At 56.0% G+C, this 13,030-nt stretch overlaps 1 protein-coding gene across 1 annotated transcript; it reads left to right on the top strand.

The window, feature by feature from the left end:
• The first annotated feature begins 3,668 nt into the window (after positions 1-3,668).
• On the top strand, positions 3,669-6,266 carry FOXD2 (forkhead box D2). Its single transcript, XM_027537331.1, is given in 2 exon segments — positions 3,669-3,923; positions 3,926-6,266. Coding segments are annotated over 2 exon segments (1,458 nt in total). The 5' UTR covers positions 3,669-3,739; the 3' UTR covers positions 5,200-6,266.
• The last annotated feature ends 6,764 nt before the right edge of the window (positions 6,267-13,030 follow it).

Raw genomic sequence — 13,030 nt, 5'->3', positions numbered from 1 at the left:
CGAGTGGAAAATTCCCTGGATTAGCGCCCGCCACCCCCGCCCCGACGCTTTCTCTCAATCCTTTCTGGGCTGCTCGAGAAAGGTGGCTAAATAATGAGATGGAGGAAAGAGGCTGAGAACTACCAGTGACACTGTAACCAAGACCCACACAATCTGTCGCCTCCTGCTTCTTGGAGGCTGCAGGCATGGGTGCTGAAAGCCTAGACTTTTGTCAGCACCCAGGTTTTCGAGGCGAGGAGTGACAGACACACCCAAGGACGCACACACGACCCACAGACGTCGAAGAGGCAGAGCCTGCAGGCAGGAAAAGCTGGAGAGAAGGGCAGGAAACGAAACGAATCCCGAATATTGGGTCGCCATTCTCCCAGCCCCAGGGCACCTATTCCTGGCATTGTTCAAAACAAATTTGGCCAGAGCTTTGGGAGGAGTGAGAAGCTCCCAGAAACACCTCCCCAGGCAAGCGTGGAGCTTGGGTCAGGTGTTAAGAAGCGTTATTTGAATAAATAGAGGAGTTCTAGTCTGGGAGCCTGGGCACCTGGGCCCAACCCAACGGAGGGGCCCTTCAAAAAGCCTAGCAAGTTACATGATCTCCTTGCACTGTTTCCACTCTTATAACTGTGTGTTCTGAAGAATCTGGAGGATTTTTTAAGAATCACCTTGCAAAACAGAGTTGGGGGGGGGGGGCATGTCTTCTTTCCTTGACCTGAATCTCAGCAGAATGGAGGGTGAAACAGGGCCAGGCAGAGGTGTGGGCTGATGGCTGCAGCTGCTCTGTAGAGAGGTAAAGTCTTGACTGGAGCCTGAAACGCCTCAGTCAGTTTTACCCTGAACTTGGGCAGGGGGCTGGAGTGAGGGGAACCAGGAGAGAGTTCTGGCAAAGAAAGAAGCTGCTGATTCATATTTGCCATTTTAGAAATAAGGACATTTAGAAAGTGAGATGGAGAAGGATGTTGCAGCTGTTGTTTTTCCATTTACTTAGACATTACCAGAGCTCAGCTGGGTTGGAGCTGCTGTGTATGTGGTGGATGGTATGGGGTGTCTGTGAGTGTCAGTGAGAGGTCCCTGTAGTAATGAGCAAGCTTGAAGATTGCATAGGTTTGCCAGATAAAATAAACCTGGTAAATCTAGCAACCCTGGGTATGTGAGTTCATCTGGACTCATGCAAATACTTGTCCCCAAGGCCTTTATTTGCTTCCTGGGGGGCCACAACACCTATGAAATTCTGATTCCAGGGCCACTAGTCTCTGTCCAATTTCTTGATTATGGTTTGAGGACTGGAGCACTTCTCTTTTCCCAAGGACAGTCTTTGTTGCGGACCCAGCACACTAGGTGGTTCCCCTTGGTCTGAAGTCCCAGATGGGGGTGACTGGCAGACTTGCTCTCACAGGATATGAGCAGCCAGAGCTGCCTTCCACTCTCTTCTGCTCTTAGCTGAATCACTGGGGAGGATGGAGAACTCTTATCATGAGGATTCCATGACAAGGGTTGCACCCAGCCATGCTTTTTCACGTTGTAGGAGACTGAGTCCCACTGAACCCAGGGTGTCTGTTGTCCCACCTGTGGAATACACTAGAACGGAGACTGCTGTTGGGTGAAAGATTTCATCCACTCTCACATGACCCTGCTGAGATATAGCCTGCAGGGTGGATAAATCCCTTCTACTCTGCCCCCAGTACTATCTACAGAAAACCTAGTTCAGTAGGGTCACTGGAAAGGACTATTAATAGATAGCAGCCGTGTAACCCAGCCCAGGGCTAGAAGCGGGTATGGGATCCAGATGGGAGACTACACTGCTCCAAACCCCTTTCTCCCCAGGAGTCTGCAAAGTGCCTTCAAGATCCTCCTTTGTATCTAGCCTAGAGTGATGTGGCTTTTACATATTAGTCAGGAGGTGGATGTTTTTAACCTCATTTTTACAGAGGAAGAAACACAAAATACAAAGAGCAGGTAAGGAGTGAAGCCAGCACTGGGATCCCAGCAGGCTGGCTCCAGGGTCTTTGCTCTTAACTACTGTTTAGAGCAGGAAACTGAGGCGGCGGTAGGAGTGGAGAATCACTAGCTGACAGTCCTACAGTCTGAGACAGCTGAGCGCAGCTGGGCTCGCGGCCTGCATGCCTGAGCTTTGACCACTGTGGGGCGCTGTCGGGGCAGCAGCCGGTCCACGGCTCTGTACTTGGTCACGTCCAGTGCCCATCTCCCCTGTCACCCCCAGAGGCTGAGACGGCCCCAGTCTGAATTGGGAGTTACTGGTTGCTGGAGGGAGGCCAGGAGAAAAGTCCTTACGGTATGGCCAGGAACCCAGCTGATGAGAAAAAGAGCACGGAACCAACACTGTGTGCATAGGATTGTGAAAGCTGAAAGCAACACTGGCTTGCGGTTGAGGTCAGGGTTCATTGACAGAGGTCTCTGTGCTGCCTGTCGGTAGAGCCTCCAATTCCGGCGAGAGAAGGGGGAAGGGAGAAGGAACGTAGGTGGCTCTGTAGTGAGACTGGGTGTGGGAGAAACAGGGAAATTGAGTAAAAGATTCTCAGACCGACGAAGAGAAATCCAGATAAATGCAGGGTTTCCACAGAAAACAGAGGCAGAGATTCACCGAGAGCTAGAGAAACACAGTCACGGAGCTTGAGTGAGACAAACGGGTACCAACACAGAAAAAGATCGGATACAGGCAAACTCAGCGATGGGCCGGTCCGCGCTCTCGAAAGACGAACGAAGCGCCCCAGAAAAGCTTTCGGAAAGCGGGCAACCAGCACGCGACGCGCTCCCTGGGGAGCTACACTGCCCGCACACAGTCCCCCATTTGGAGTCCCGCGGTGTGGCAAGGGGTCCCTTGTGGCGGGGTCCAGGCCTTGGAGGGGAAGACAGGGGTGCAGCCAGAATCGCTCACCTCTCCGAGGCCCGAGGCTCAGAACGCCAGCTTTGCTCCTTGCGATCACTTAAGTGCGTCTCGCCTTGGGCCGGAAGCCGCTCGGGTTCCTTCGGGTCCCGCTCCGGCGGCGTTGGTCCCGGCGTCTCAGGCTCCGCTGGTGCGGCTCCAACTGCGCGTCGGCCTCGGTGGCCCGAGCGCTGCTTTGGGGAGATGACGGATGGGGGACTATCGCTGCTGCTCCCAGCTCCAGCTGGCACCCGCGTGAACCCTTACCATCCAGGGCTGAGCGCACTGAAGGCAGCGGCTCCAGAGAGCGAGCGTTTGCGGGATCTGCGGGCAAGAGGAGGATCTGCCTCCGGCCACCCGAGCAGCGCTCCCGCGGCGGCGGCTGTTTGTTCCCGCCGGGCCCCTCCGCCGAGGCACTCTGCCCGCCCCCGCCAGCCCCACCCCGCTCGGGGAGCTCCGCCCCGGACTCGGCGCTCTTCCGCCTTAAGCTGCCGCCAAGCGGGAGGGACTAATCCCCCGACCTCTCCAGCCCGGGGCGGGGGAGGGGGGGCTGGGGGCCAAGACCGGCAGAGTAAGGGGGGGCGCCTCAGCGCCTTCCGCCCGCGCCCTGGGCGCTGCCCCTGGCTCGGGCTCCCGGGGCAGCGGAGAGACCCGTCGCCAGTAGGATACTCAACGAGAGATGAGAGCGGCAGAGTGAACCACGAGGGGGCGCTGCAGAGCTGGGGGACACCCCTCCCCGCCAGTCCTCAGTCCCCCGCCCCCTCCCCGCCCGCGCGCAAAACACACTCGCCCCAGAGGCAGCGCGGCGGAGCCCGAGCCGCGGCCGGAGCGGAGCCGGAGAGCGGCGGTGGCGGCGGCGGCACCATGACCCTGGGCAGCTGCTGCTGCGAGATCATGTCCTCCGAGAGCTCCCCGGCCGCGCTGTCCGAGGCCGACGCAGATATAGACGTGGTGGGCGGCGGCGGCGGCAGCAGCGGTGGGGGGGAGCTCCCTGCCCGCTCTGGGCCCCGCGCCCCCCGGGACGTGCTCCCCCACGGCCCCGAGCTTCCCCGGAGGAAGCCGCGGGGGAAGCCGTGGAGGACGAGGAGGAGTCCGGTGGCTGCTCGGACGGCGAGCCCCGCGCTCTAGCGCCCCGAGGGGCGGCGGCCGCAGCGGGAAGCCCCGGGCCAGTCTCGGCGGCGGCCCGGGGCGCGGCGGGGCCCGGGCCAGGACCGCCGTCGGGGGGCGCGGCAACTCGGAGCCCCCTGGTGAAGCCGCCCTACTCGTACATCGCGCTCATCACCATGGCCATCCTGCAGAGCCCCAAGAAGCGCCTAACGCTGAGCGAGATCTGCGAGTTCATCAGCGGCCGCTTCCCTTACTACCGGGAGAAGTTCCCCGCCTGGCAGAACAGCATCCGCCACAACCTCTCGCTCAACGACTGCTTCGTCAAGATCCCCCGCGAGCCGGGCAACCCGGGCAAAGGCAACTACTGGACGCTCGACCCGGAGTCGGCCGACATGTTCGACAACGGCAGCTTCCTGCGGCGCCGCAAGCGCTTCAAGCGGCAGCCGCTGCCGCCGCCGCATCCACACACGCACCCGCACCCCGAGCTGCTGTTGCGCGGCGGGGCTGCAGCGGCGGGGGACCCCGGCGCCTTCCTGCCCGGCTTCGCGGCTTACGGCGCCTATGGCTACGGCTACGGGCTGGCGCTCCCGGCCTACAGCGCACCCCCGCCGGGCCCAGCCCCGCACCCGCATCCACACCCGCACGCCTTTGCTTTCGCCGCCGCCGCCGCCCCTTGCCAGCTGTCGGTACCCCCGGGCCGTGCCGCGGCGCCTCCACCCGGACCTCCGACGGCCTCGGTGTTCGCGAGCGCAGCCTCGGGTCCGGCCCCTGCGCCTGCTCCGAGCGCAGGGTCGGGCCCGGGCCCCTCGGGCCTGCCAGGCTTCCTGGGCGCGGAGCTTGGCTGTGCCAAAGCCTTCTACCCCGCGTCCCTGAGCCCTCCCGCAGCAGGCACCGCACTCCTGCGCCCAGGCCTCAAGACGGACGCGGGCGGAGGGGGCGCGGGGGCTGGGCAGAGGCCTTCCTTCTCTATAGACCACATTATGGGCCACGGTGGCGGCGGGGCAGCACCCCCGGGCGCCGGCGAGGGCTCCCCGGGGTCGCCGTTCTCGGCGGCGGCGGGTCCTGGGGGTCAGGCCCAGGTCTTGGCCATGCTGACTGCCCCGGCCCTGGCTCCAGTGGCCGGCCACGTTCGCCTCTCGCACCACGGGGACGCTCTCCTGTCCTCAGGGCCCTCGTTTGCCGGCAAAGTCGCAGGCCTCAGTGGCTGCCACTTCTGACCGTGTCGGGATCCGGGCCACTTTGAGCCCGCACTCCTCAGTCTCTCCTGGAGCTCCTGCGGTCCCAGCGGAACTCAGGGAGTCTATTTATGAAGAGTCTCCAGACCTTGGGCCGGCGCCCGTGGTTCCACGCTCGGAATCTCTCCGACAGTTGGGACGAAGCGGGCTTCATCGCTCAGGAAGAGGCCCGGGTCTACGCGACGAGGTCGCTAGCCGTGATCCCATTTCACTTTGAGCAGTAAAAGGGGGAGGGGATGTCTTCGCTTTTCCCCAGTCTCTGCGTCTCTCGGCAGCCCCGGAAGAATGTTTTCCCGGAGAGGTGCCTGCCCAGGCCCGGGCAGATCCCGCCAGAAACACCAACTGCGCAGAGGGGTCTCCCCTTCTGCTTCTCCCTCACTCCTTCCCCAGCTTTGAGGCCCTGATTGTTCAATATTATAATTTAAAGACATTTATTATCTACTTTGTGCTTAAAAGGAAAATGCAACTCCCCCCCCCGCCCCCCCGCTATTTTCCAAAGCAGTTCGTTCTCTCTCGGAAGCCTACTGCAGTGTCTACACAGGCGAAGGTGAACGGAGAGGTGAAGCGAGGGTCTCCACAATGCCTGGGCAATCCCGAGATCCCACTCCATTGAGGAAAATCCTCCCTCTTTTGCGTCGGGGGCGCTTTGGAAGGAACTTTACCCCTTTCCCTTGGCCGGCTGGGTCCAGCCATCCAGGGCCAGCAGCCCTCTCCGCGGTCTGCTTTGTCCCAGGCCCTGGGATATTTATTGTAGCTAAAGGCAATGAGGTTGGGGTGGGAGAGGAGGGTCTGGGTCAGGGACCGGAGAGGTGGGGGTGGGGTGGGCCAGGGCACATCCTGTGGCAGGGGTCCTGTAACCATGTGTAAATATCTGTATCGCAGGCTGCTATCTGCGTTCTCTGTCCACTGGGTGTGCATTGATTTAGACTTCTGCAATTGGGGAGACTCTGTGAAATCGTCTGATGGTTTGTGTGGAAGAAAAGAAAACCTGTCTCCCCCCACTCCCCATCAGTGTCAATTGAATAAATGTACGTGAACTCCAGCAGTCACCAGCTCTGTCTGCTTGCCTGCACTCCCCATTCCCAGTCCGGGGTCTCACAGACTCCTAGGCAGAGTGAAGTGAGGAAGGGCCCTGATCAGGCCAGGCCGGCAGAGGAGGGCTTGGGTTTGTCAGATACAGGGGACACTGGCCTTGGCCTTCGGCTGTTAATAAGGCCAGGATTCTGGGGTGCCTGTGACCCCTCCAGCACTTTCATTTTCGCTCCGGTCCTCGAAGGTTTCTGCCTGGGGTGTCTGCAGAGAGGTTTTATTTCAAATGTACCTGGGGGATTCTCATCTCTTTTTAGTTCAGACTTAGCATGGCCTGGGCAGATCTGGGTGCCTCAGGCTCATGGACAAATATACCCATTAAGTACAGTGTGAGTGAAAGTGTTTACTGATGCATATTCTGTAAGCCTTTCTGTGCTTCTGGACATGGGGGCTTTTATGGAGCTTGTGTCCATGTTTGTCTGGGTTGTCATGTAGCCTTGCTTTTTGTCCTTTATTGGGGGGAGGGTGTCAGTTGTATTTCAGGACATCTGTGTTTTTATTTCCGTGTGTATCTGTGATCATGTCTCTGTGTTTTCGATTCTCTGTCACCATCTCTTTCTGTGTCCCTAAGAGGGGAGAGGTCTCTCTCTGGCCATTGTAGGGCATTCTTTGCGTCCCCCCTTGGACACCCCCCCCACACACACACACATGGAATAATCATAGTGAAAGGCCTGAATTGGAAACTGTGAAACCCCTCTCTCCTCCAGCCAGAGAAACTTGGGGCAGGGCAGTATGAACTAAGGGAGAGGATCGGTGAGGCCTCATTCTACTAAGGTAAACTTCCCCAGTCCTTGAGCCTTGCTCAGAACCTACTGCCTGAATGCAAAGCCATTGGGCTGGCTGGAGTCTTCCATGAGCCCTGAGTCTGGACTCCCAGAGGCCAGACTTGCAAGTGTGTTGGATGAGAGGTGCTTGGGGTGAAACAAAGATGGTTACTTAGCTCTTTTCTCTGAACATTCAACTAAGGTCATAGGAGAAAAAAGAGAAATATGGAGGTGCAGTAAGAAGCAGTTCAGCCTTTAGAGAAAATAGACACATGCTGGGGGTGACACGTCTCTTGGGAGACAAGTGACAGAGAAGGAAGAAGGAAAGGTCAGAAATCAAATGTAGTGAGCTTGAGAGGGGCAGACAAGGAAAAGCCTTACAGGCTGCTTTAGGCAAATCTTGGGCGTTAGAAGCAGTAGGAAAGAAGGAAGAAGTAGAGGAGACAGTACCCTGTATGAAGAGGATCAGAATCACGATCAGGGTGAGAACACACCAGGGTCCAGGAAGAGTGGCTGGGACTCCTAAGTCTCTTAACACCTTCCTCTCAGTTAAGGAGAGGGGAGGTTCCAGGCATAGATGTTAAATGCAACCCCTCTGCCAGAGGTGAGGCATCCTCTCCTCCATCTTGTTGAGAGTCTGCGGGAATGGAGTGAGACTGAAGCACGGAGCTCCCTTCCAGTGATTTTATCAAATAGTTCAGGAGAAGGAAGGTTAGATTCAGTGGTAGATAGAGGGAAATGTCTGCTGATTCTGGGATAATGGTCTCTTGCTGGCTGCTTCGTTGACTTCTGTTGCTGAATTTGATTTCATTTCTTTTCACTTGAAGGTTGAGCGTTTGAACATGATCGTGTGTTTGCCCTCTGTAAAACACTTGGTAGCTTAGATGATCTTATTTACCATGAATATGCCACCCCCAGATATTAGGTTGGAGTGTTAAGTAAAAGATACCAATTTGTTTCTCCTCTAGAAGAGAGAAAATTAAGTCAGCCAGAATTCATATCTGATGATGTAGATAGATATTTCCACAACTGCTACTTCCAGGAGAAGCAGTGGGTCTTTTGGGATTGTTCAGTGTGTCTTTGTGAAGAGTGTGTGTGTGTGCATGAATTTACACATATTGCTTGGTTTATACGCATGAGAGGGTCTGTATGAGGAAAAGGTAGAAATAAAGAGGATTGGAGAAGAGTGAGATGCATCCTTTCAGGGGATTCTAGGGAGCTTGGCGTCTCAGACCAATTCAGACCCCAGTTTTGTCCTGGGTCAAGAAGGCCAGATCTGGGGCCAGATATAATTACTGGCCTTGAAAAATACCAGACAAGAACTGTTGAGATATGTGCACCGTTGAAGTCAGGGGAGAAGGGAGGATATTTTGAATTCAGGACTCCTTCAGGTTGTGTGGGCTGGGAACCTGTTAATTAAGAGCTGGCAAGGACCCACCTGGGACCTGGATTGTAGGGAGGGGCAAGGAGAAGGCTGCAGTAATCCCAGGTTTGTATGGTAGAGGCCTGGGACTTCTTTTTCCCCCTTCCCCTGACAAGAGAGGTTCTGTAAGTGGCCCCCTCTCACCCTCTGGGTGCATAAGGGTGGTGGTTCAGCGTAAGTCCGCTTACCTAGGAGGGAAGCCAGCCTTCTGGGAGGAGAAATAGGCCATTCCATCTGGAGTCCCTCCTGTGGGTTCCCTGGCCGTCTGGGTGGATACAGCTGAGTCTCTGACCCCTCAAGCTCCAACGATCGGTGACAATAATAAGAAAATATCCAGGGCACACCTTCATCTCTCGAGGTGAGAAAAAAAAATGCCCAAAAATCGGCTTGGGGTTCAGTAAGTGCTGCTGAGAGCGGGCAGTTTAAAGGAGAAGAAAATTGGCGAATTTCACTGGTCAATTTCACTTCATTTCGTTCAATTTCGTTCAATTTCATTCCTTTTCATCCGGCGCCGGGAGGCCCGAGGCCACAAAGAGGGGGAGGGGGTCTTTCCGGGCAGAATTTCCCCATCTTGCAGATTTACTCTCTATGGCTGAGAACAGCCTTGATTCTCAAACTTTGACATACGTCTTTCAGCCAAGGCTAAAGGCAGACATTTTATTTCATTTTTATTTTATTTTACTTTACTGAAGGGTGTTTGGTTTCGGTGATCGGGGCACATCGGTGAGCCTCTCCCCATTTCTCTCTTGAAGCCCAATTAAATTGGTTAATTCTTTTCACCGCCGATTCCTCCCCATCTTTCTTTCTCCTGGGGCTCCCCAGACCACCCAGGAGCGGGAGTTGAGGTGGGGGCGGACACTTCCCCCTCCATATCCAATTTGTTCTCGCCACAGCGGGCGCGTCTTCGTGGTTACAAAGCGCTTTTCCCCTGATGACTTTTTTCCCCTTTTCAAAAACACTTCTCTCTCTCCCGTTCAACTAGCAACCCACCCCTCCTCCCTCTCCGCTCCGGTTTATTTAAACTTCGCCTCCTCCAGCGCCGCCGTAGCGCACACTTAATGAAGTTGAAGGCTCGGTGAGCCCGGGTGAAGAGGGTTTGGAATCTGTTGAAAGGGGCGTTTTGTGACACTGATTGGGGCGGGGGTGGGGCCGACCGCGGACCAGACAATGACGGATCAGGCGGGTTTTCCTCCGCTTAGGGTCAGGCGAATAAAGGCGCCGACGCAGTTTAAACGAGGGACCCGGCAAGAAAAAAGGGGGAAAAGATTTGAGTGTGGAGCGTGCCTCTTAAGATTTCAACCTTAGCGGGGCGGTGTGAGGAGGCGGGTCGCCTGAGGTCTTTATGGATCGGAATCGGAATTTAACTGAAACGCTGCGCATCCCGCCAAAGAGAAGCGAGGCGAGTTTGGGTTTGCTCCCAAATTATTCCGATACGTGGTTCAAAAGGTTGGCAGGGTTGGGGCCTGGCGAGGTATCCAAGAGGACCCACCCGCACGCTGAGACCCAGCTCACATTTGACCTTGCGGCTGGCGTTCTGAAATTTCCGGAGAAACGGTGAAAGAGAACTAAAGGTGGCAGAGGTCGTACAGGATAACTCAGCCTCCTAAGCTTTTCGTCTATCGGGGCATTTGAGAGCAAGACAAATGTTAGAGTTTTGGAGCGGAATTATTCTGTTCCTTAAGGTCGGCATAGACACGTACCAACACAGAAAGCTGTAGGGAGGACAGAGATTCCCAGCTCTGGTTTAGGAAAAGAATCTTTTCGCGAGCTGGTGGGCGCGGCGCGGGGCGGAGCGGGCACCGCCTCCTTTCGTAGCGGAGAAGCAGTGCGGCCCGAGGCTGTGGCCGCTTCGGAGCCCTAGAGGCTTCGGACTGTTGGTGAAGGAAAGCGTTCTCCTCCGGTACCTGCGCCCCAGGGCTGGACTGGGCGCGGAAACACCATCGGGGTTGTTTCCGACCCTCGCACAGCTCCCAGCTCTGAGTCCTGGGTGTCTGCGGAGCTCTGCCTTTTCGCTCCACGCGGACTCAGAGCGGAAGACGCTCGTCGTCCGAGTCTTTGCTTTTTTCCACGCGGCAGGGGTCTGCGCCTGCTGTCCTACCCCCGGCCATGCCAGCCTCCTGGCCGCAATCTTGTCCTCCTGAAGGGGGTCGACAGTATTCGGGTCCTCAGCCGGTATCCGCCTCCTTCCCGCCCAGCTATTCGGGGATGCGCTGCTCCCAAGGGCTACGCATCAGCGCCCGCACGCTCCGGCGGCTGGGAAGATGCTCACAGCAGCTGCTACAGGGGGCCCTGAGCGTTTCGCCCCGGGAAGCCGGGATCTTGAAGGTCTGTGCTCATTTCCCCTGATGTTGGAAAAACGTCTTAGGATAGTGTCACCTTCGGGGCATTTCTGTCCACGAAGGCAGAATTATCCTTGGAATTGCGGTTGCATGGATCTTAGGACTGGAAAGGACGAATTACTGGCAGAACAAGATATTTAAATCAGTCCCTACGTTTCCAAAGAATCGCCGCAGCTCTGAAAAGCGTATTTCAAATTATGTGTGGACACTGCCAAACGGTGTGTGTGTGTATGGCGGGGTGGAGGGAGATGAGGGTATAGGAGTGCGGCTTATTGTCCAAATTAATTCGTCGCCCCTTCCAGAGTGCCCTCGCTTTGTGTCCCCCTCCCCAGCAGGTGTCGGTGTTGTTTGGACTCCTAGACTAGCGGCCCATTCCATTCAGATGCAGATGTGCGGGTCCCAGTAGGGAGACCACCACCCCCACACAGGCTCTAGTCCTCGCAGTGCCTCCGGTCTGCGCCTTTGGGGCCCAGGGGGCTCGAGTCACAACTGCGAGTTCCATGCAAATGTCCAATCTTTGGGGGCTAGTTCTCCCTTCCCGACGTGTCACTCCAGTCCAGAGAGCGCAGCTGGTGAGGTTATCACTTAAACTAGCCTCGGACCCAGATGGCAGGAGCCTAGAGGGTTCTGAGGACGGTATGGCTCCACTTTCTGCTTTGGAATGGAAGAGACCAGACAGGTATTACACAGCGGAACAGTTGTAGATCGGGCCAGCGGATCCAAGAACTTGGGCTCCCAGTATGGAGTGGAGGAGTCGGATCGCAGGGCTGGAGACGCTGGTGGGCTGGCCTTGCATTGGTACCATCCGACAGCCCCAGGCAGACTGGAGGATCGGAGGACTGTTCTGAGGATCTTTTTGCAAACTATGAGTCTTTGATATAGCATTAAGGGGGCAGATGGACTTCGAGGCAGCTTCCGGGTTCTGATGGGCCCCAGGCAGCAGGTCTGTCCTCTGATCTGTTTACCCCCTCCCTCCTCCCTCTGTTGACCATCTGAAGAGTGTGAGGCCAGTGTCAGGGCTCAGTTTGTGTAAAGAACAGTTTTCCTGTTCAAGGAGGTACCTGTAAGGATCAAACGCTGGCGAGTTAATTTGCCTTAGGCCCTGGACATCTCTTAACTCTTTGGCTCCTTCTTTCCACAAATATTTATTGAACACCTACTGTGTGCTGGGCATTGTACCAGAGGTACAAGCAGCAAACATCTGCCTATCATCATAAGATGCCGTCTAATTCTGATAGTGGAGAACAGAAGAGAAACAAAAGAAGTGATTATTACCATATTTGAGGTTTAAAAAAAAGTGGTATGTTAAGGGTTAAGGATGGTAGATTTCCACTTTATGATGATGGTTCCAGGTATCACAGTCTATGTGTATGTGATTTTTGAGTATTTGGGGGTCTGTGACTGTGTATATGTTTGTGTGTGAGAGGAAATATGTGTCTGTGTGGGTGATGGCTTGGGGCTGAACACTTGCGTGTGCTAGCATGTATATTTGTGACTGTATCACTGTGTGAGAGTGTGGTCCCCCGTTCCTGGAGCAGAGGCAGAAGCTGGGGGGATGTGGGTGTGGAGGACTGGGGTGGAAGGGTTAGAAATAGGTTTCTTCAGGGGTGGGTAGGAGTCCTGAGTTCTGAGCCTCATCCCTTATTCTTCTAGCAAAGACTGAGACCCATCCACCTTCTTCCTACTTCCTTCCCCACTGCAGGCAAAGCTGGGATTTGGGGGCAGCCAGTGAAGGTACTGAGGGGCACAGTGACCAACCCGTAGTGGAGCAGATTAGCCTTCCCCTCAAAGCCTCCACTTCCTCCCTATCCCACTGGTGTCCAGTCCCTTTAGCCTGCCTTAGATGGGTGGCTCCAGGCTCTTCCAGAGCAGTGAAGAGGCTCCACAGTCTGGCCTCTGACCTGCTCTTCTGCCTGGTGCCATGAGACGCCACCCCCCCACCTCCCGCTTCCACTCTTCCATCCCACACTTGGTCAGCAGCCCCGAGGGCTTTGGAGTCTTCATTCCTAGGAAACTAATCTCACAGCAAGAGGACAGTGCCGTTTGTTGAGCTGGTAACACTGGAGCTTGCAAGGTTTCCAAGGCTAACATTGAATGGATGGAGAAACAGGTCTAGAGGAGGGGTGAGGATGGGTTCGCTCAAAGTTGCTCAGCAGGATGCCAGATATAATGCTGGAATCTACAGGCTCTATGAACCA

The sequence above is a fragment of the Bos indicus x Bos taurus genome, chromosome 3 (genome assembly GCF_003369695.1).
Source record: "Bos indicus x Bos taurus breed Angus x Brahman F1 hybrid chromosome 3, Bos_hybrid_MaternalHap_v2.0, whole genome shotgun sequence".
Taxonomy (NCBI): Eukaryota; Metazoa; Chordata; class Mammalia; order Artiodactyla; family Bovidae; genus Bos; species Bos indicus x Bos taurus.
Note: the sequence above shows the minus strand (reverse complement) of the source record. Positions and strands in the feature narration are given on the sequence as shown.